The 24,759-nt window shown below is 36.6% G+C and overlaps 1 protein-coding gene and 1 long non-coding RNA gene across 2 annotated transcripts in view; one reads left to right on the forward strand and one right to left on the reverse strand.

Moving 5' to 3' along the window:
- Window positions 1-24,759, reverse strand: part of LOC128931591 (uncharacterized) — a 117,773-nt gene that overhangs the window by 69,949 nt on the left and 23,065 nt on the right. The window lies entirely within an intron of this gene.
- Window positions 21,044-21,359, forward strand: LOC100392150 (thymosin beta-4-like). The gene has a single exon (XM_054253150.2). The coding sequence runs from the start codon at window positions 21,078-21,080 to the stop codon at window positions 21,195-21,197; it is 120 nt and encodes a 39-aa protein (XP_054109125.2). The 5' UTR covers window positions 21,044-21,077; the 3' UTR covers window positions 21,198-21,359.

A 24,759-nucleotide genomic window follows, 5' to 3' on the forward strand; every position in this document is an offset into this window, starting at 1 on the left:
GGACTGTTGAATTTTGTTGAAGGCCTTCTCCGCATCTATCGAGATAATCATGTGGTTTTTGTCTTTGGTTCTGTTTATGTTTCATTTTTAGATTTGCATATGTTAAATCTTGCATCCCAGGGATGAGGCGAACTTGATCATGATGGATAAGCTTTTTGATGTGCTGTAGGATTCAGTTTGCCAGTATTTTATTAAGGATTTTTACATCAATGTTCATCATGGACATTGGCCTGAAATTTTCTTTTTCAGTTGTGTCTCTGCCAGATTTGGGTATCAGGATGATGTTGGTCTCATAAAATGAGTTAGGGAGGATTCCCTCTTTTTATGTTGTTTGAAATAATTTCAGAAGGAGTGGTACCAGCTCCTCTTTGTAACTCTGGTAGAATTCTCTGTGAAACCATGTGGTCCTGGCCTTTTTTTGGTTGGTAGGCTATTAACTGCCGCCTCAGCTTCAGATCTTGTTATTGGTCTATTCAGTGATTCAGCTTCTTCCTGGTTTACTCTTGGGAAGATGTAAGTGTCCAGAAATTTATCCATTTCTTCTAGATTTACTGGTTTATGTGCATAGAGGTGTTTGTAGTAATCTCTGATGGTAGTTTGTATTTCTGTGGTATTGATCTCCCCTCTATCATTTTTTTACTGCATCTATTAGATTCTTCTCTTTTCTTTTTTATTAATCTAAATGGTCTATCTATTTTGTTGATATTTTCAAAAAACCAGCCCCTGGATTTACTGATTTTTTTTTTTTTTTAGTGTATCTGAATGTGACAGGGAGAATGAAACCAAATTGGAAAACACTCTCCAGGATATTATCCAGGAGAACTTTCCCAACCTAGCAAGGCAGGCCAACATTCAAATTCAGGAAATACAGAGAACACCACAAAGATATTCCTCAAGAAGAGCAACCCCAAGGCACATAATCGCCAGATTCACCAGGGTTGAAATGAAGAAAAAAATGCTAAGGGCAGCCAGATAGAAAGGCTAGGTTATCCACAAAGGGAAATCCATCAGACTCACAGCAGATATCTCAGCAGAAACCCTACAAGCCAGAAGAGAGTGGGGCCAATATTAAAAATCATTCAAGAAAAGAATTTTCTTTTTATTTTTCGAGACGGAGTTTCGCTCTTGTTACCCAGGCTGGAGTGCAGTGGTGTGATCTCAGCTCACTGCAACCTCCACCTCCTGGGTTCAGGCAATTCTCCTGCCTCAGCCTCCTGAGTAGCTGAGATTACAGGCGCGCACCACCATGCCCAGCTAATTTTTTGTATTTTGTGTAGAGACGGGGTTTCACCATGTTGACCAGGATGGTCTTGATCTCTTGACCTCATGATCCACCCGCCTCGGCCTCCCAAAGTGCTGGGATTACAGGCTTGAGCCACCGCACCCGGCAAGAAAAGAATTTTCAACCCAGATTTTCAAATCCAGCAAAACTAAGCTTCATAAGTGAAGGAGAAATAAAATCCTTTTCAGACAAGCAATTACTGAGAGTTTTCGTCACCACCAGGCCTGCCTTACAAGAGTTCCTGAAGGAAGCACTCAACATGGAAAGGAACAACCAGTACAAGCCACTGCAAAAACATATCAAATTGTAAAGACCATCAACACAATGAAGAAACTACATCAACTAATGGGCAAAACCATAAGCTAGCATCAAAATGGCAGGATCAAATTCACACATAACAATTAACCTTAAATGTAAATGGGTTAAATGCCCTATCAAAAGACACAGACTGGCAAATTGGATAGAGTCAACACCATCAGTGTGCTGTATTCAGGAGACCCATCTCACATGCAGAGACACACATAGGCTCAAAAGAAAGGGATGGAAAAAGATTTACCAAGCAAATGGAGAACAAAAAAAAAGTAGAGGTTGCAATCCTAGTCTCTGATAAAACAGACTTTAAACCAACAAAGATCAAAAGAGAGAAAGAAGGGCATTACATAATGATAAAGGGATCAATGCAACAAGAAGAGCTAACAATCCTAAATATATATGCACCCAATACAGGAGCACCCAGATACATAAAGCAAGTTGTTAATGACCTACAAAGAGACTTGGACTCCCACAGAATAATTAGTGGGAGACTTGAACACTCCACTGTCAGTATTAGGCAGATCAATGAGACAGAAAATTAACAAGGATATCCAGGACTTGAACTCAGCTCTGAGCCAAGCAGACCTAATAGACATCTATGGAACTGTCCACCCCAAATCCAAAGAATATACATTCTTCTCAGCACCACATCACACTTACTCTAAAATTGACCACATAATTGGAAGTAAAGCACTCCTCAGCAAATGCAAAAGAAAGAATATCATAACAAGCAGTTCTCAGACCACAGTGCCATCAATTTAGAACTCAGGATTAAGAAACTCACTCAAAATCACAAAATTATATGGAAACTGAACAACCTGCTCTTAAGTGACTACTGGATAAATAACGAAATGAAGGCAGAAATAAAGATGTTCTTTGAAATGGATGAGAATGAAGATAAACATACCAGAATCTCAGGGACACATTTAAAGCAGTGTCTAGAGGGAAATTTTTAGCACTAAATGCCCACATGAGAAGTAAGGAAAGATATAAAATCAACATCCTAACATCACAATTACAAGAACTAGAGGAGCAAAATCAAACAAATTCAAAAGTTAGCAGAATACAAGAAATAATAAGAACAGAGCAGAACTGAAAGAGATAGAGACACAAAAAAAACCTTCAAAAAACAATATAGTATTATAGCATCATACAGTATTCTGACACAGTTAGGTTTCAAAATCATTATAGTTGACAAGAAGGATGATTTATAATCTTTTTTAAATCCCATGTAACAATTACAAAAATAACTTTAGCAACAAAATAATCTCTAGAAAGTCTCAAAAGTAGTCTTTTAATGCATGGCATTTTCTGAACACAATAAAACTCTAGTTGATAGAAAAAAAGACAGAAAAAGGAATAAAATAAGCCTACCTAATTTGAAATAAACACTTTTCTACATAACTCAGATTATAGAGAAAACCAAAACTAACAGAAATTTTAGAAGACTAACACTATTTTAACTTTCAAGAAAATTATGTTTTCAAATAGGATCTATTATTCTTTTGTGGATACATTAATTTCTTTACATTCCCTGAACATACAAATTTCAAATAAAAATTGTCCTATTTGTATTTCCTCAGTCTTAAAAGCAGATTTTGACAGTGCAAAATACTATAATATCTATAATCACATTTCCCAGAGGCAACCAATTTTGGCACTATTTTGTGCGATAGTAGTTATCTCCTTAACTGTGAATAAAATAATTGTATGTCTATTTCATGGTTTAACAATTTTAAACATTATGTGTTGTCATCTCTCTTGGAAAGATCAAGATTTACTTACATTATCTACTATTTATTCTTGCCTTTCTCATTTTTACATTTGGTATTTTATTTGTAACACTCTCAGTAATTTTAAATAATATTCCTAAGTCATTCTTTCTCATAACAATAACTTTAGATTAGTATATGAACTACCCACCATGTAATAGGAGGGTATTATATCATTTTCTTCTCATCTCAAACTTCTGTGTAGATACCTGCATTATCATGTCAAAAGGACAATAAATTATATTTAATCCATCTGCATTTAGTAAAATTTTGATCAAATATTCAAAATCAACAAACTATAATTTCTTTGTTTTTTAATTTTTAATTTGTGGGGGTACATGATAAGTATATGTGTTAATGGGGTACATGTGATATTTTGGTACAGGAATACAATGTATAATAATCATATTAGTATAAATGGGGTATCTATCACCTCAAGTATTTATCCTTTGTGTTACAAATAATACAATTATACTCTTAGTTATTTTTAAATGTACAAATAAATTATTATTGACTATAGTCCTCCTTTGTTCTATCAAATACTAGGTCTTATTTATTCTTTCTAACAAGGTTTTATACCCATTAACCAACACCAACTCCCCTTTCTCTCTCCACTCCTCCCCTAGCCTCTGGTAACCATCTATCTGTTCTCTATCTCCATGAGTTCAATTGTTTTGATTTTTATACCCCAGAATAAATGAAAATACGTGATGTTTGTCTTTCTGTGCCTGGCTTATTTAATTTAACATGGTGATCTCCAGTTTCATTCATGGTGTTGCAAATGACAGAATATCATTCTTATGGCTGAATGGTATTCCATTGTGTATATGTACCACAGTTTCTCCACTCACCTGTTGATGGACACTTAGGTGACTTCCAAATTTTGGCTACTACTGAAACAAACATGGGAGGGCAGATCTCTCTTCAATTTACTGCTGGATATATACCTAGCAGTGAGATTGCTGGACCATATGGGAGCTCTACTTTTAGCTTTTTGAGGAACCTCCAAACTGTTCTCCATAGTGGTTGTATTAATTTACATTGCCACCAACAGTGTACAAGGGTTCCCTTTTCTCTATATCTTTACCAGCATTTGTTATTGCCTGACTTTTGGATAGAAGCCTTTTTTTTTTTTTGAGATGGAGTTTCGCTCTTGCTACCCAGGCTGGAGTGCAATGGCGCGATCTCGGCTCACCGCAATCTCCACCTCCTGGGTTCAGGCAATTCTCCTGCCTCAGCCTCCCGAGCAGCTGGGATTACAGGCACGCACCACTGTGCCCAGCTAATTTTTTGTAATTTTAGTAGAGATGGGGTTTCACCATGTTGACCAAGATGGTCTCGATCTGTTGACCTCGTGATCCACCCGCCTCGGCCTCCCAAAGTGCTGGGATTACAGGCTTGAGCCACCGCGCCCGGCCTGGATAGAAGCCATTTTAACTGGAGTTGGATGATGGCGCATTGTAGTTTTGACTTACATTTCTCCGACGATGAAAGATGTTGAACACAATTTCATAAGTCTGCTTGCCATTTGTATGTCTTCTTTTGAGAAATATCTATTCAAATCTTCTGCCCATTTAAAAATCAGATTATTAGACTTTTTCCTGTAGAATTGTTTGAGCAAACTGCAATTTTGTTTATTTCTGAGCCAAGTAATGTACTAGCCTTTACCTTTCCTTCTCAAAAAGCCCAATTCTGTGACCTCAGTGACAGCTCAAAGTATCAAGTCCACATAGATTATTTATTCTTACACTCTGCTGACTGCTCAAAATAATACCACATTTTACTTTGCTTAATATTTGGACCGTTATTTTTGCATGCAGCTTTCAGTTTTCTCCTGGCATTTCTTACCTTTCTTTTTGTTGTTGTTAACAAAATCTTATTTTTTGCACCATATCCTCAAAATTAGCCAGCCTCTTACAGATGTTTGACCAAAAAAATTATTATTTGGTTGTGTTTCTCTTTTGTGCTATTGATGTTTTACAAATGTCTAGTGGTCATTTTTTTCCTTGTTATAAGTTGAGAATTTTATTGTCCCTCTCTATGTATATCTGTTTCCCTGAGTGCTGTCTTTTTTTTTTTTCTTCTTCCAGAATGTGGCTCTCTGTATGTTCTGGCTAGATTTGGACTTGAACTCCTAGGCTCAAGTGATCCTCCTACCTCAGCCTCCTGAGTACCCCTCAGTAGCTAGAACCGCAAGCACATGCAACATACCTGGTTTTCTTTTTTCAAAGGAAAAACATACATCCTCTGGAAGCATGGGGAAGATGTGAATTTGCATGTTTTATTTTAGAAGACTCATGGGCAGGTAGCTGCCAGGCACAATCCCACCCACCTTGTGCGAGGGTGAGGATGAATTTGTATTGCCTGTTCTGCCAGGCATCTTGGGGAACTACTAATTGGAGATCACCTACATTAAATTTTAATCCCCACAGGTGTTGTAAATTCAAACCTATACTGGAAAGAATGACTCCCACTTCTGCTGAAATCTCTTTCTGGGTATTATTTTGCTTCTCAATTCAATTTTTACCTTTGTATGTCATTTAATTTAAGTGTAGTTCTTACAAACAACTAATTATTGTTCTTTGTCTTTGACAGATGAAGTTATTTAATCATAATTATAATCATAATATGTTTAAACTTTTTGCTGCCATCACATGTTATGTTTTCTGTTGTTTGGGTTTTCAAATGTCATTTAAAAATACTTCCCTGTTTATAACTTTGTTACTTCTTTCTAATGATTTGCAAATTCTATATCTTATTTCTATTATTGCATTGGATATTCTGAAATTTGAAAGAAAATAATCCATTTACTTTCTCAGTGTCAATAATTAATCATTTGGCTTTTGATAGTTTGGAATTATTATATTGTTCATCCTGTGTTTAATGAACCTTCTTTTAAAAATTATATGGCCAGGCATGGTGGCTCAAGCCTGTTCTGGAACTTTGGGAGGTCAAGACAGGCTGATTGAGAGGTCAGGAGTTTGACACCAGCCTAGTCAACATAGTGAAACACAATCTCTACTAAAAATACAAAAAAATTAGCAGGGCATGGTGGTGGTTGCCTATAATCCCAGCTACTTGGGAGGCTGAGGCAGGAGAATCTCTTGAACCCAGGAGGCAGAGGTTGCAGTGAGCCGAGATTGTGCCACTGCACTCCAGCTTGGGTGACAGTGCAAGACTCCATCTCTAAATTTCAGAGTGGTAGCCTCAATAATTATTTAGAATAAAGAGAAAGTGTTCTGGTCTTTCTGCTCATCACTGTTTCTTGAATTCAAAACCTTTATCTCCCTTGGTTTATAGGTATCTTTTTTTGATAAGCCAATTTTATGAGTGTGATAGGGTTTGGCTGTGTAACCACCCAAATCTTAACTTGAATTGTAGTTCTCATAATCCCCACATGTCATGGGAGGGACCTAGTGGGAAGGAACTGAATCATGAAGGTGGTTACTTCCATGATGTTCTTGTGACAATGAGTGAGTGCTCATGAGAGCTGATATATAAAGGATAGTTCCCCCTTACACATTCTTTTGTCTGCTGCCATGCCATGTAAGATGTGCCTTTGCTCCTCCTTCACCTTACACCATGATTGTGAGTCCTCCTCAGCCATGTGAAACTGTGAGTCCATTAAACCTCTTTTAAAAATAAATTACCCAGTCTTAGATATAGCAGTGTGAGAATGGACTAACACAGGGTGCTATCAGTAACTAAACATGGCTGTAGAAATACAACTATGCTAAAGTCTTACTTAAAACTCGTAACTACAAACCATACCTAGGCTCTTAATGCTAGTCTGTGATCCTACCACATGTCCTTAGTCTATTTACTCTCCCATCCTTCTAGATCTGTGCTGTCCAAAAAGGTAGCCATTATCTATATGTGAATATTTCCAATTTCATTTAAATATATAAAATAAAATAATGTTTTTTCTCAATTACACTAGCCATGTTTCAAATGTCCAATCATCATATGGTAATAGTGGTCACTCTGGTAGGCAAAGTAATGGCCTCCCAAAAATGTATGCATTCTAATTTCTTGAAACTATGGATAAAGGGACTTTGGCAAAGGGTACTTTGTACATGTGATTAAGGTTAAGGACCTTGAGATGGGAAGATTATCCTGGATTATCCACAAGGGTACTAATTTAATCACAAGGAGGAGAAGACAGAAAAAAAGATCATAGTAATGAGCTGTGAGAACTCGACATGCCTTGCTGGGTTGAAGATTCAGAAAATGAGCCACAAGCCAAGGAAGAGAGGTGGGCAGTAGAAGTTGGATCAGGCAAAGAAACAGATTCTCCACCAGAGCTTCCAAAAAGTAATGCAACCTTGCTGATATCTTGGTTTTAGTCCAGTGAGACCATGGTGCATTTCTGATCTACAGAACTGTAAGATAATAAATTAATATTGTTTAAGCCACTAAATTTGACACAATTTGTTGGAGTAGAAATAGAAAAATGAATACAGCTACTATTTCATTAGTGCAAATATAGACCATTTCTGTCTCTGCAGGAAGTTCATTGGACAACACCAATTTATAAGATTTTAAAGAACTGAAGGTGTAGTAAGTGTAGTCCTCATTCACTTTCAGTGATCTCTTTTCTATATATGTACACTTTCTGGAATGATCTCATTTACTCTCATAACTTTGAATAGACAACAATAAAAACTGTTGTTTTCTAAATTTATATCTCTAGTTTGGACTTCCGACTCCAGATGCATAGATACACAACTGATCATTTAAAAGTTCCGACTAGATATGTAATAGGCATCTTAAACACAGCATGTATAAAACTGAACTCCAGATCTATTTCAGCATACTTGCTTTATTTACAACATTTTCATCTCACTTAATAATAATCATGCCATTTTTAACTTCTCAAGAAAAACACTAGAGTCATCTTTGACTTCTTATTTTTCTTATAACATTGATACAGCCTTTATCAAAACTCTTTTTGACTATATGAAGGATAAAACTTAGGAACAGCCAATGGAAGAGAGACATAGAGCAAGGAAAAGGGGCAGGTACAGGACCTTCCAAACCTTCTTCAGGCTTGTCCACCTTGCAGCTCCTCTCCTGATGTGTTTACCAACCCAGAAGCTCTCTGAAACCCATGATTTAGGAGTTTCTATGGAGGTTTCAGTATGTAGGCATGATATGGATTAAATCCTTGGCCATTGGTGACTGAACTCAATCTCCAGCATCTCTTCTCTCCTCAGAGATCAGGGAGTAAGGTTGAAAGTTCTAGCCCTCTAATTATGCCATAGTTTTTCTGGTGACCAGCCCTCATGCAGAAGCTTTCTAGGGACCCCTAACCACCACTCTTCTCATTAGCATACAAAAGACATTCTATTACTCCTGAAATTAAATTTTAAGTCTTTTGGAACTATACAATGAAAACCAGGGTCTAGTTTATTTTTTATGTCATCACACTCCATCTATAAAATACATTCTGTATCTAATGACTTCTTATCACTTCCATCACTACCACCTTACTCCAAGCCACCATCATCTTTAGCCTAGATGATTGTAATAGCCCACTCTATTAGTCATACAGTCCAGTGTAATAACAGAACCTACTCTAGTGAAACAATAGAAGCCATTTAGTTACAAAAATATTAAATACCTGAAAAAACAGAGGAGAAGAGTTAAGATAATCCAGACATTAGTTATTAGAGCCAGTGGCTACCCCTAGAGGTGGTATGATTGGAACCCAAAAGCTGAGCTCACCCAATGCAAATGGCAACCACACTAGCCTGCCCAGCAGGGACTGGCCATGGAACACACGCAGCAGTCACCACAGACACAATCCAAAACAACAAGAGAGGGGGACAGAGCCCCAGCTTGTCCCTTCCTGGTACCCTGATCTTCATGATAATTTTTTTAAACCAAATTTAGTTTGAAACCAATTAGCAAGGGAATCTGGGAAATATATTTTGTAGGGATTAGACCTCTAAGATATAGATGTAATTAGAGGAAGGACAGGGAACGAATTTGTGAGAAAATGGATGCTTCCTAATTTGTCTCTCAGCTTCCATTATAGCTGTCTATCCACTACCACTCTCCAGTACATACACATTCTATCCCAACTGATGAGGCAAAGTGATCATTTTCAAAATAAAGATAAATTATTTCACTCGAATGTCCCAGATGTTATAGTTGTCTTCCTGACTTGCAGAGTTAAAGTCAGACTCACCACAGTGGCTTACAACATCTACGTGATCTGCCTCCCATCTCACCTCTTTGATCTAACCTGCTACTTTTCCCGTAACTTGATTTTTCATGCCACAGTGACCAGCTTGCTGCTCCTGGAGGACACCAGGAATCTTCTTAACTCTGGATCTTTCCAGTTACTATTATTCCCTTCCTCTAATATCTGTATGGCTTACTCTCTCACCTGGTTCAAGCCATGCTCAAACACCATGTTTTTCACATGAAAGAGCCATCCTTCAGTACCACAGCCATGTGCTGAGAACACGTAACAAAAATTTCCTATAAAGGAATTGTATTGAAAGAGAGATTTAGTGCTCAATGCTTTTACTGATGCTGTTGTTTCCTTATATTAAACTACGCTAACTTAACACATCTATGTTGTTCCTTCTGTGATTTGATATCTAATGAAAAACATTAGACCATTACATTATTATCAAAGTGACAACCATAAAAAGAATTTGAACAGCCAGATATGAAAATGCAGATGACACCCCAGAACACTTATGTTGTTGATGTTCAATACAATTCATTTCATGGTTCAACTCAGCATAATATCCCACTTGAACAAAATAAACAAGAGAAAAATGCCAAATAAAGAGGAGAATACAGTAGACTCTAAAACAAGTTTAGTTATTGTAGCAAAAATGAGTGCTATCTGAATAAATCATAAACTTGACAGATTTTGACATGAAGAAGCTAATTTGGTAGAACAGTCACAATTCTAAGTCTCTCTCTTGTCTTTTTTTGTTTGTTTGTTTCAAGGAAATTTGTATTAAATGCTAACTGAAGCACTGAGTTGCATGCTGCCAAATTTTGGAATATTTCTTATTTTTCCCCAATAAAACAGTAACAACAAAGTAGTACATAATCTAAAAGTAAATCTGCTGAGAAAGCAGAAACCAACCCATAGGCACTTCTCTGCCTCATGCATGTCTCATACTGTATAAGTAATGTTTATCTGAATGGGTTATTAGCTACATCATTGCTTTTAACCAAGATCTGTTTTCTTCAATGGTGACATGCAATTAATTTTCCTGGCCAATGAAAAGTGTGGCCAGGAAAATTGAAAAGAGTATCAAATATGGCCACAATCATCACTCCTTTCCCTTCCATGCCCTTTTCCATTCATTTTCAACTCTTTCCATCAAGAGATGGAGACTATTTCTTCACCTCTTTATCTGGGCTGGCCTGGTAAATAGAATGTGGTAGAAGTGACAGGAGGCTATTTCCCAGCTGCAATCTCAAGGGCCTTCTGTATAACTCTTTCAGAACTCTGCCACCACCATGCCTCTCTTCTTCATGTGGTTTCTCATCCACCATCAGTCTAAACCAGCCAGCAGCAGACCCTACACACATGATCAGCCTAGAAAAAACATCCAGCTGTGGTCAGTCCAAACTGCCAGTTTGCAGATATGCAGACTAAAAGAGGAGCTGCTTTAAGCCACTATGTTTGGGATTCACTGTACTTAGTAATTACAAGGTAGCATCTTTCTTTGCTGACAAGTAGAGGAAAAAGATACTGATTTCATTCTGGATTGCAGCTTGAGTTTTAACTGGAGTAAGCAGAAGGTCCCTTTTGAGTTAACAGATTAGACAAAAAGAATTGTCTTATTTGTTCCCCCTACTGTTTCCTCACTAGCCCACAGTTTTAGATACCAGTGGCTGGCAGTCAGGCACCATGTAGTGGTACAGGAAGTTCATCCCCCTTAAAGCAGAGGAGCTCTGAGAGCAGAATGGACATTTCTAAAACTGCTCAGACAGCTAGTAGAAAAACATCATGCTTAATCATTGTCACACAAATGGATTACTTTGATTGTCAACTTTTGTTTGATTAAATCACTCTTTTGTGGAAAAGGAGGCTAAAATTCTTAGGACACAAAATTGGCTCACACAAACTAAAGGAGAAAAAACTCACAGATCACACACCACAGCTAGAATTGAATTATTTTGGTTATTTTGGTAGCACTGAGAAGAAGGAGAAGTCCCTTCAATACAGTATATTTAGACTGGTATATCATAGATTGGGAGGATGGGAGATGACCCTCCAGATGAATGAACTGTGCAAACAAATAGACTGAACCAGTTCAAACCTCATAGGTAGAGCTAGTATAAAGTATATGGACATCTAATGAAATTAATTTCTTATGTTAATATAAGAAATACTGGGAAAACAGTGAAAAAGAAGGCAAAAGGAAATCACCTACCCAAGCATCTCCTATTGTTTCTAGATTTATCATTGGCAGGTATGTAAAGTCACCCAAAATATCTTCTTGACACTGACTAAAGTCTTCATTTCCAGTGTGTCCCCTTACTACACAATTTCAACTACAAAAATCATTCTGGAAATCAAGTCTAGCATGTATTAATTAACTCATAATTATATGTATCACTATTACTAAGAATCTTCATTATGTCAGGTCATGATAAGTATTCAAAAATGAGTAAGCCACAGACACTGTGTTACACAATGTATTGGGGAATGTTGGTAAAGAAACACTTTAATATAGCTAACAAAAGGTAGAAAATAAGAAGAAATGACATTAATTGAAAATGGCAATAATTTCAGGCAATGGATATCTGGAAAAAAATCCTTGAAGGAATAATCATTTGAATTGGACCCTGAAGGACAGGCAGAATTTGAACATGAATAACAGTGGCATGGAAGAAGAGGAAATCTAGGATGAGACAACAGCTTGTTTTTCTTTGCAGAGAGGAAAATATATTGAGTGTATTTGGCCAAAGCTATTACATTAGTAAAATTTTTCTTGGGAGGCCCTGGCCTCTTGTTGACCTAAGAAGGTAAGAAGGAAAAAGCATTAGCATAGGAAATGAACTATATTTAGGACTAAACTATATAGGAATAATATATCCTTGGCCTCTCAAATATAAATCAGTGTATACTTTGTAATTTTTCAAATGAATACTCATGACTAAGAATTTATTTTCACGATATTTTAGTCATGTCTCACGCAATACACGCATCAATTTTCTTTTGTCTGCAACTTTAATTATTACTCCATTGGAATTACTGGATTTTGCCATAGTTTTTGTTCTGTGATACAATTAGTTCATGTATATTTGTTTGTACTTATTAGCCTAGTACATAATATAGATTATAGTTACGTTTAGTCTGCCTGATTGTGCTCTATTTCTCTCAGATAACTCAGTGTTATCGTTTTATTGACTGACTTGAATTCCTTCCCAACAAATCTAAATGCCTTGTTTGTGTTCTTATGCTTCTTTCTCTCTTATTATTTTCTCCCCTCTGTCTTATGTATTCTTTTTTTTTTTGTCCTCCAAATTTGCCTGTAGCAAAATGAAATTGTTGTCATCTATCAGATTATAGCAATCTTGGCATAATTATAAAAGGTTTCCTTTATCTAATTGGAACTAAGTAGTGACATGTTTTAATCTGAGATTTTTCTAGACTCACATAAAAGTAAATTTTTGAATTTGGCTATATCACTTAACCGACAAGCATGCTTAGTATACCTTACTTCAGATTCCTTTTGGAGAGATTCTGACTTTGACAGAAAAAATAACACATGTTTATTGTAAGTTTTGTGTTCCTGAAATTGTGCTACATGATACAAAACATACAGAAACATAAGATTCTGATATGGCTAAGGACTATGAAATATAAGGAAACCAACAAAATTAGCCAAAATATCTCATCGAAATGCAAATCATGTTTTAAATGCTAAACAAAGCTTCATATTAACTGTGTAGAACCTTATATTCCAACACATACAAAGTGAACAACAGTAAATACAGAACATTGTCAAATCGACTCTATTTCCCTCTTACTGTTTTCCAAGCACAGTACAAGAACTACATAAAAGTTATAGTTCTCAGTAACTAAGAGGCTAATGTTTACAAAATTCTCTTTGTACCTAATTGCTGTCTATAGCTTCTTTATTGTTTCATTATTGTTTGCATTTTTTTATATCCATGAAGGCCTTTTAAAATTTTTTTTCTTTTATATTTTTATATCTTTCTTTTATATTTTTATATTTTCTTTTATATTTTTCTTTCTTCAAAACTAAATAGCAGGGATAAATTTTAAAAAGTCTTATACCTTAGAATTTTGATACATAAGTGCAGGATGTAAAGGGTATGCATAGGATTTAAAATGTACTGGGATATGTGGAAGGTAGAGGCCTGTGACTATAACCTAATGCATGGTGCTGTGGTCTAGGAATTATCAAGGCCTGGAGACTCTGGGGAGATAATCCTCATCACTTGTACTTCATTAGCTAAGTTGTGTATTATGCAATATAGGTTGTAGTATGATAAACAAAAGGAGTAGGATTTGGAAGTGATTGGAGAAAACTCTGTAGTGATGGACAAACTTTTACTTTTCAGTAAAAGTTTACCTGTTTGAATTGAGCTTGGAAATAATAGTTCAGACTATTTGCTTGGTCACAGAGATCAGGCACTATGAGTTAATGAAGTATTTTAAGATTTTGAAAGCCAAACTGGTTTTTGACTTTTTTACTTTAGATCCTACAAAGTTTTTATACCAAAGAGCCATTACTAGTGCATAGAGAAAGAAAAACAAGACCTTGCCATTTTTTGTTAAAACAAGATGGATAAATTATTTTGTGAAATAAATATTTATCTATAATTTTTCAAAGTCATGAATGTACAGTTTCCATATAGTGTAGGATGTACTAATCCCTTATCACATTTGTGATTTGCTTGATTACTATTTATTAAACATTATTTAAAATATATATGAACCATACCAAAAGAAGTGTATTTAAAGTAATATATCATGATTGTCTATGACTTCTTTAAAAAATAATCAGCAAATATTAGAAAATCTATCAAAGTAATTCCTGATAGTAAAGACTTAAGAAGAAAAACATGTTTATCTCAGTTTTCATAGTCTTTGCTAAGATTTAAAATATTTCTAATAAAAACTCTTGGGGGCCGGGCGCGGTGGCTCAAGCCTGTAATCCCAGCACTTTGGGAGGCCGAGGTGGGTAGATCACGAGGTCAACAGATCGAGACCATCCTGGTCAACATGGTGAAACCCTGTCTCTACTAAAAATACAAAAAATTAGCTGGGCATGGTGGCACATGCCTGTAATCCCAGCTACTCAGGAGGCTGAGGCAGGAGAATTGCCTGAACCCAGGAGGCGGAGGTTGCGGTGAGCCGAGATCGTGCCATTGCACTCCAGTCTGGGTAACAAGAACGAAACTCTGTCTCAAAAAAAAAAAAAAAAAAAAAAAAAAAAAAACTCTTGGTAACCTCTTATACTTGTAATAGTCATATAGCAAAAATTTGCTAGAAACATTGAACACAATGAAGACATTCTGATCACATTCCTTGAGATCAGTAGTAAGACAAGAAGGACCCCCACCACAGCTACTGTATCACAAAGTACTAGAGACCTTATCAAACTCTATGTGGAAAGAAAAGAAAATGTGTTACAAAATCTGAAAGGGAAAGGCGAAAATTGTCATTATTTTCAAATGATGTAATATGCCCAGAAAAAAAAAAAGAGTAAGAATCAACTGATAAAGTATTAAAACTAAAAGACTGAGGGCAGCAAGTTTACCATATTCAAGATTAACCCACCTTGGGAAACTCTTCAGAAATGCAACAAATGGGGGCCGGGCGTGGTGGCTCAAGCCTGTAATCCCAGCACTTTGGGAGGCCAAGGTGGGTGGATCACAAGGTCAAGAGATCGAGACCATCCTGGTCAGCATGGTGAAACCCCGTCTCTACTAAAAATACAAAAACTTAGCTGGGCATGGTAGCGCGTGCCTGTAGTCCCAGCTACTCGAGAGGCTGAGGCAGGAGAATTGCCTGAACCCAGGAGGCGGAGGTTGCAGTGAGCCCAGATCGCGCCATTGCACTCTAGCCTGGGTAACAAGAGCAAAACTCCATCTCAAAAAAAAAAAAAAAGAAATGCAACAAATGGGAGAATTTTCAGTCAAGAAAATGGAAATCATACAACAATATGTAATTGTCTTTAAATAAGTTATGCAAATATCTCAAAAACATTAAGACGAAATAAAATCTATGCATCAAGTACTGAAGATTACTAAATAAAAATAGTAAAACATGAAAAGAACTCTTTGAGAAACATAAGAATGAAAAAATACCATTACAAATGAGAAACTCAAAGGTTGAAATAAACATTTGATGACATGGCTGAATATAGAATTAAATACTGAAATATAGAACTGATGGACTAACTTAGAAGGCAGCGCAAGACCTAGCAGATAGAATCACATGAAAAGGGATCAGCAGGGTCCTTGGCAAGATCAGTTTGTTTTTTAATTCACAAAATTATAGATGTTTCTGTGAATTGGCCGAATATTAGGGATAAAGAGAAAATCATAAAAGCAACCAAAGAAAAGAAACATTATCTACAATGATGCAGGATTTTTGCTCCTGAGTTAACTAAAATCCGGGTTCTTGTGTAACAACCAGGAAAAATTAGGCATGCAGACACATTGAAAGGCACGAATAGTGGCATTTATTAAAAGAAAGCTCTCAGTAAAAGTAAAAAGAGGGTACTCCCAACAGGCTCCCGGCTCACAGACTGAATACCAGGCCACCACACATGAGCTGAAGAGGCCAGGCTCCTCCCACGGCATTAGGCGTGAATTCCCAGTGGCTCCATCCCACTCTTCCAGTACCCAGGTGGACCCCCAGTCTGCTGTGGGCATACGCAGACAAGGCCCTGGGCAGGTTCCCTCATTTGCACAGAAGCATCTGGTCTAAACACTTGTGGGGCAGGTCAGAGATTCTCTGGGGGACCCTCCCTTATGTGCCTCTTGCATCTATCACAAATAGATAACATTTCTATGAGTGTTCTCACTAGTAACACAACATCCTAGAAGTTATATTTTCAAATTTTAGAAGGAAAATGATTGTCAGTATAGAGTTCTGTGCCCTAGTAAACCATCATTCAAGAGTAAGCATAAAATATAAGTATTTCAGAGACTCAGTTTTTGATCACATGTAGTAACTGAAAAATAACTATAGACTATATGTCAGCAAGAAAATAAAAATGATCTCAAATAGGAGTAAATATTAAGAAAAAAATTATTCAAAAACAAGCAGCAAAACATGTTCGCAAATTTAAATAAGCATTGACTACTAGAAAAGCTGTATTTTGTGCTTAAAACGATGTGTAACAAATATTCCGCATGTTATTGTAGAAGATAGGCACATGATTTAGTTCAAAACGTAACATCTCTCTGCTTTGAAAGAATAGAGACTAACTGATTCTAGGTAATATTAGAAAATATAAATATGACATACAAGTGAACAAATGTTATCTGTGGAAGAACAGAATTAAGTACATAACTTATAAACATAAAGAAAACAGAGGGGAATAGAAATTACTTTATTGGATCAATAAAATATAGGGTAAGGGAAAAAGGGACAGAAAAAGCATGGCATAGAAAACATAAACTACAACGTTGAAAAAAGTCAAAATATCTGAACAATCATCTAGAATCAAAATGAATTATACCCACATTTTGAATGCCAGGAATCTGATTGCCTAAACAAAATCCAGCTCTATCCTTTGTAAAAGAAATACCAAATGCAATAACACAGAAATGCTGAAATTAAAAGGAAGAAAAAAGACAAAGCATGCAAACATTAATAAGAAAAAACTGGTTCATCAATATTAATATCAGAAGAGAATGAAATTTCAGATGAAATATATTAAGAAGGAAAAGAAGAACACCTTATACCAATAAAAAAACAAAGCATTGGCCAGGCATGGTGGCTCACACCTGTATTCCCAGCACTTTGGGAGGCCATGGTGAGCAGATTACCAGGTCAAGAGTTTGAGACCAGCCTGGCCAACATGGTGAAACTCCAGCTCTACTAAAAACACAAAAATTAGCTGGGCGTGGTGGTGAGCACTGGTAATCCCATTTACTTGGGAGATTGAGGCAGGAGAATCATTTGAACCCAGGAGGCAGAGGTTGCAGTGAGCGGAGATCCCACCATTGTACTCCAGCCAGGGCAACAGGGTGAAACTCCATCTCAAAAAAAAGAAAAAAAAATAAATCAAGGAAATACTATAATGTTGAATTTATACAAATATATAAAACAAGTAATAGCCAGATTACAAGAGGAAATGGATAGCCCCACGGTCACAGTGGGTGATTTCCAACAAATCACCCATATTCTGCGAGATAACGGAGACAAAAATTAAAAATCACGTAAGATTTAAAAATACAATAAAAGTTTTAATCTGAAAGATTTCTACATGGGAAGATCATTTTCAATTGCCATGTACTTTCTCTGGTATAATGGCTTGCCCTCTGCCTTAGTAAATGCCCGCAAATCCATCACTTGACATTTTCCCGCCAAGCTCTTTTCTTTTTCTTTCCAATATGTCCTTTAGATTTTCACTTTAAATGCTGTCCTCTGGCCTTATTTAATTAATTTCTGATGGTGAAATTATTTCTCTGATTATAACTCACTCCATTTAAACAAATCAGATAAATCAGATCCCTTTAAAAACCTCCCGGAGAGCACCATTCACTGACTACCACCCAAGCATCACTGATAGGGCTGTCTAACCACTATTAGCTTCAAAGACAATTGGCTTTCTTTACCAAGATGGCAGAAAGCCATTTTGTACCATCAAAAAGCAAAATGGATAGCTAAACTGCAGTGAATAAGTGAATAAATAAGTATATGTGCCAAACCTCCTCCTCACAAATTTGAGCACCCTGTAGTCTGTGATAAAAAAATATCAAACTGACGAAATTGAATTAAAACTTAAAATCACTTCCTTAAGAAAATTACAAAAGTTGGGGAAATGGGAAGGAATTATATACATATAGACAGTAAATTATATTTAAAAATATCATTTTAAAATAATTTCCTAATCAGCTCCACAAACCTGGCCACCACAAACCCAGCCTACTCATCTTTTGATTGTTTCTTAGTCTGTCCACATGTCCTATTCCTACCTAGTATAAGTTTTCTTTAAGGCTTCTCAATTCTTATTAACAATTAGGCTGATCAACATATACCCCACTCAAAATGCCTTCAGCTAAATAAGAAAACACAGAGTCGGGACAATTCAAGATTGCTGATCGCTAACATCTCGGGATTGCAGCTCCCAGCGAAAGCGCAGAGAAGGAGAGGACGCTACACTTTCAGACAAATTTTGGTTGCTCACGGAGCAGAAGATTCCAAGTGGAGGAGCCGCACGGGTTGCCAGCACGACTCTTGTGGCCGGCGCAGTGGCTTTGCCGGCACCTCGGTGCGGCAGCTCTTTGTGCAGAGTAAACGGGACTGGTTCCCCTTCTGACTGAGGTTTGGAGCTCCGGGAAGGCAGAGTCGCCTATTACAGACTCAAGAAGGAAGCCAGACTGGAGATTCCCGGGCAGAAAAGCACCATCAGTCTTAACGCTGCTGTTTTGGCCTGGCACAGTGGGTTGCTCACATTTTGGCCCTGGGAATTAACAACTTGGATGTCCACCCAGAGACCTAATCTGAAAGTTGGTAATTATAAAGACAACAGGTGGATAAATTTACAATGATGGGAAGAAACCAGCATGTAAAGGCTGAGAATAGTCAAAATCAGAATGCCTATCCCTCTACAGGGGATCACAGTTCCTAATCAACAAGGGAACAAGGCTTGATGGAGAACGAGCGCATCCCATTAACAGAATCAGGCTTCAGAACATGGATAATAAGAAACTTCTGTGAGTTAAAAGAACATGTTGTAGCCCAATGTAAAGAAACTAAGAACTTTGATAAAAGGTTTGACGAAATCAATGAGAATAGACAATTTAGAGAGGAATATAAGTGAATTAATGGAACTGAAGAATACAATACAGGAACGCCTAGAAGTATGCACAGGTTTAAACACTTGAATTGTTCAAGCAGAAGAAAGGATATCAAGGGTCGAAGTCCAACTTAATGAAATAAAACGAAAAGTCAAGATTAGAGAAAAAAGCATAAAAAGGAATTAGCAAAGTCTCCAAGAAATGTGGGACTATGTGAAAAGACCAAATTTATATTTGATAGGTGTACCTGAATGTGACGGAGAGAATGAATCCAAGCTGGAAAATATTCTTCAGGATATTATTCAGGAAAATTTCCCTAAACTAGCAAAGCAGGACAATATTCAACCCCAGGTAATAAAGAGAACACCACAAAGATATTCCTCAAGAAGAGCAACCCCAAGGCACATAATCGTTAGATTCACCAGGGTTGAAATGAAGGAGAAAATACTAAGGGCAGCCAGAGAGAAAGGTCAGATTACCCACAAAGGCAAGCCTATCAGCCTTACAGCAGATATCTCAGCAGAAACTCTATAAGCCAGAAGAGAGTGGGGGCTGATATTCGACATCCTTAAAGAACAGAACTTTCAGCCCAGAATTTCATATCCAGCCAAACTAAGCTTCACAATTGAAGGAAAAATAAAATCTTTTATGAACAAGCAAATACTCAGAGATTTTATTACCACCAGGCCTGCTTTACAACAGCTTCTGAAAGAAGCATTACACATAGAAAGAAACAACCAGTATTAGCCTTTCTAAAAATACACCAAAAAGTAAAGAGCATCAACATAAAGAAGAATTTACATCAACAAATGGATAAAATAGCCAGTTAACATCAAATGGCCATAATCCTAAATTTAAATCGACTAAATCCCCCAATCAAAAGAAACAGCCAAAACCCAACGGTATGGTACATCCAGACCCATTTCACATGCAAGGATACACAAAGACTCAAAACAAAGGGATGGAGAAAGATTTACCAACCAAATGGAGAGCAAAAATAAATAAATAAATAAAAAGCAGGAGTTGCAATTCTTATATCTGATAAAATAGATATTAAAGCAACAAAGATACAGTAGTAAAAGGATCAATGCAACAACAAGAGCTAACGATCCTAACACCCAGATACATAGAGACTTAGACTCAATGAGACAGAAAATTAATAAGGATATCAAGGACTCGAACTCAGATCCGGAACAAGTAAACTTAATAAATATTTATAGAGCTCTCCACTTTAAATACACAAAATATACATTCTTGTCATTACCACATCACACCTACTCATAGGTTTAAATGAAATATTGATTGGCCATTATTAATACCTATTTTTTTTAGAATAAAGCAACATTTCCATTCTCTCTCCCTCTTTTTCTTCCTCTTTCTTCCTCTCCTTCACTCTTTTTTCTTTCCTTCTCTCAAAAAAAGAAAAAAAAGAAAACACAGAATCTTGATCTTCATTTGTCTTGACTTTTAAAATTATGTCCAACATTGAATAAACCAACATAAACTCAGAGGCTAGTTCATTCACTTTGTTTTAAAGTCTTTTAAAATTCAAAGGCATGCTAAATTTTCAGAAATACACTTGTCCTTGATTTTGCAACTTATCATTCTGTACATCCCTTTTAATAATTAAAAATTATGTTTGAACTTGGTGGTGGCCACTGCGCAGACCAGACTTTGCTCGTTCGTGTGCCTCGCTCTGCTTTTCCTCCGCAACCATGTCTGACAAACCCAATATGGCTGAGATCGAGAAATTCGATGAGTTGAAACTGAAGAATACAGAAATGCAAGAAAAAAATCCACTGCCTTCCAAAGAAATGATTGAACAGGAGAAGTAAGCAGGCGAATCATAATGAGTCATGCGCCGCCAATATGCACTGTACATTCCACAAGCATTGCCTTCTTATTTTACTTCTTTTAGCTGTTTAACTTTGTAAGATGCAAAGAGGTTGGATCAAGTTTAAATGACTGTGCTGCCCCTTTCACATCAAAGAACTACTGACAACGAAGGCCACGCCTGCCTCTCCCATCTGTCTATCTGGCTGGCAGGGAAGGAAAGAACTTGCATGTTGGTGAAGGAAGAAGTGGGGTGGAGGAAGTGGGGTGGGACAAATGTGAAATCTAGAGTAAAACCAAGCTGGCCCAAGGTATTCTGCAGGCTGTAATGCAGTTTAATCAGAGTGCCATTTTTTTTTGTTCCAATGATTTTAATTATTGGAATGCACATTTTTTTAAATATGCAAATAAAAAGTTTAAAAAAAAATATATATATATATATGTTTGAAACAAAATACTTTGAAATTGGAAGAAAAATTATTGCAAAGCCAAGTGTCAAGAAATAGACACCTTAAAAAGACAAAAAGGCTAATGGAACAGAATACAGAACCCAGATACAAATCCAACATTTACAGCAAACTTATTTTTGACAAAGGTGTCTAAAATACACAATGAAGAAAGGAGAATCTCTTCTATAAATGATATTGAAAAAACTGGATAACTGGCTGGGTGTGGTGGCTCACACCTGTAATCCCAGCACTTTGGTAGGCCAAGACGGGTGGATCACCTGATGTCAGGAGTTTCTGTACTAAAAGTACACCTGTAATAGAAGCTACTCAGGAGGCTGAATGAGGCACACCAATTGCTTGAATCTGGGAGGCAGAGGTAGCTGTGAGCCAAGATTGCACCACTGCACTCCAGCCTGGGTGACAAAGTGAGACTCTGTGGAAAGAGAAAGGAAGGAAAGGAAGGGAAGGGAAGGGAAGGGAAGGGGAGGGGAGGGGAGGGGAGGGGAGGGGAGGGGAGGGGAGGGGAGGGGAGGGAAGGGAGAGAAAGAAAGAAGAAAGAAAGAAAGAAAGAGAGAAAGAAAGAGAGAGAAAGAGAGAAGGAGAGAGAGGGAGGGAGGAAGGAAGGCTAGAAGAGATATCTGAACACTTATGTTTATTGCAGCAGAAAAATCTGGTTTAAAAATTGTAGCTGAACAACTAACTTCTTTGAATAAAATGAAGTCTAGACGCACAAATAAAATACGCTGCTAGAGCAGGGCATTAAAGAAGACTGAGGAAGGGAGGGAGGGAGGGAGGGAGGGAGGGAGGGAGGAAGGAAGGAAGGAAGGAAGGAAGGAAGGAAGGAAGGAAGGAAGGAAGGAAGGAAGGAGGGAAGGAAGGAAGAAAGGAAGACTGGATAACAGTATGCAAAAAAATAAAACTAGACACCTATCTCTCATCATACAAAAATCAAATCAAAATGAATCAAAGAGTTCACTATAAGAATTAAATATGACACTTCTAGAAGAAAACATTCAGGAAGTACTCAGGGACATTAGTCTTGGCAAAAATTTTCTGAGTAAACCCTCAAAATCACAGGCAACAATAGCAAAAATAGATAAATGGGATAGTATCAAGCAAAATGTTTCCGTACAGCAAGGAAACAATCAACAAAGTGAAGAAACAACACACAGAATGAGATAAAATATTTGCAAACTATCCATCTGACAAGAATTAAAACCAGAATATATAAGGACATCAAACAACTCAACAGTGAAAAAACAATTTAAAAATGGGCAAAAGATCTGAATGGACATTTCTCAAAAGAAGACATACCAATGGCCAACAATTATAGGAAAAAATGTTCAGCATTACTAATCATGAAAGAATACAAATCAAAGCCACAGTGAGGTATCACTCGCCCCAATTAAAATGGCATTTATTACAGAGACAGGGAATAACAGATACTGGTGAGGCTATGGAAAAAGGGGAACTCTCCCACACTGTTGATGGGAATGTAAATTAGGACAGTCACTACGGAAAACAGTATGGTGATTCCTCAGAAAGCTATGACGAGAACTACCATATGATCCAGCAGTTTCACTACTAGATATTTATCCAAAAGAAAGAAGTCAATATATAGAAGAGATATCTGCACTATTCACAATAGCCATAATACAGAATGAACCAAAGTGCCCATCATCAATGGATGAATGAATTTTAAAAATGTGATATATATATATATGTGTGTGTATATAACAGAATATTATTCAGCAAAGGAAAAAATAATGAAATCCTGTAATTAACAGCAACATGGATGGGATGGAAGTCATTATGTTAAATAAAACAAGCCAAGCAAAGAAAGACAAACATCACGTTCTCACTCATATGTGGGAGTTAAGAGAATCGCATAAAAATAGAGAGTAGAGCTCTCCAGTCTGTACCAGAGGCCAAGAAAGGTGGGGCTGGGGGTGGAGATCCTTGATTAATTCCTACAAATACACTTTCAAGAAGAAGAAATAAGACCTAGTGTTTGATAGATTAGTAAGATGACGATAAATTAATCTATTATACATTTTAGTATAGCTAGATGAGAATAATTTGAATGTTCCCAGCAGAAAGAAAAGATAAATATTTAAGGTGATGAATATTCCCATTACCCTAACTTGATTATTACACATTATATGAATGTATCAATTATCGCATATGCTCCAAAAATATGTACATCTGTTATGTGTCAATAAAAAGAAAATAAAATTAGAGAGCTCAGTGAAAAAGAGAGACAGATGTCTACTTATTTATTTTTAAATCACAATAATTATATATATTTATGAAGTACAATGTGATGTTTTGATATATATATATAATACATTATCAGATGCTTTTCTTCTAAGCGCAATTATAGACTAACCCAAATGAATTACCTGAGCCATGAATTCCACTGACTCCTGTTGAGATGACGATTACCTCAGTTAGGACTCATCATGTGCTGTCAACCTTAGGCACTTTTAGACTGCTTTATAGGTGTAAATTGGAAAAATGTTACTCATAAAACCATATTATCATTTCACATATGTCTTTCTAATTTTGTTGTATGCTAAATTGGACTCTTGCCTTTTAAATCAATTTAGTTCTAAATAAGATTAGAAGCCAATGATGAAACTTAGAATCTTACAAGTCATTTGGCTTAACATCAAACTAACCCATGGCGTTTCTTTGAACATTCCTATTATTTGCTCACTACAATTTACGAGGTTGGCTTTAATGGGTCTAATCATTTTTAGTGCCTCCTTTGCTTAGAATCCAAAGCTGTTTCACTATTATCACAACTCATGTCTTCCGCCAGAATCTGTTAAACTGTAGCAGGATAACTTAGTAGCTTTCAAGAATGGTGAGATCACAGACCCTTCACAGTTCTCAATGCAGAAATCAGACAGAGGGTGCCTTTGGAAAGGAGACTAACTGGAAAGGAGCTCAGTGGAAGGTTCTGTGGTTCAAGGTTGAAATGGAAACAATTTGATTGAAATATTCTATTTCTTGATTTTGGTTGTGTCCACAATTGTCAAAATAGAACACTTAAATACATTTACGGTATGTAAATCATACATCAATTTTTTTTAAATTCCTAAAAGTTCAC

This window comes from Callithrix jacchus, chromosome 3, assembly GCF_049354715.1.
Source record: "Callithrix jacchus isolate 240 chromosome 3, calJac240_pri, whole genome shotgun sequence".
Taxonomy (NCBI): Eukaryota; Metazoa; Chordata; class Mammalia; order Primates; family Cebidae; genus Callithrix; species Callithrix jacchus.

Excerpts from the sequence above, each read along its gene's own strand:
- LOC100392150 (XM_054253150.2), top strand. The coding sequence starts at position 21,078 with ATGTCTGACAAACCCAATATGGCTGAGATCGAGAAATTCGATGAGTTG.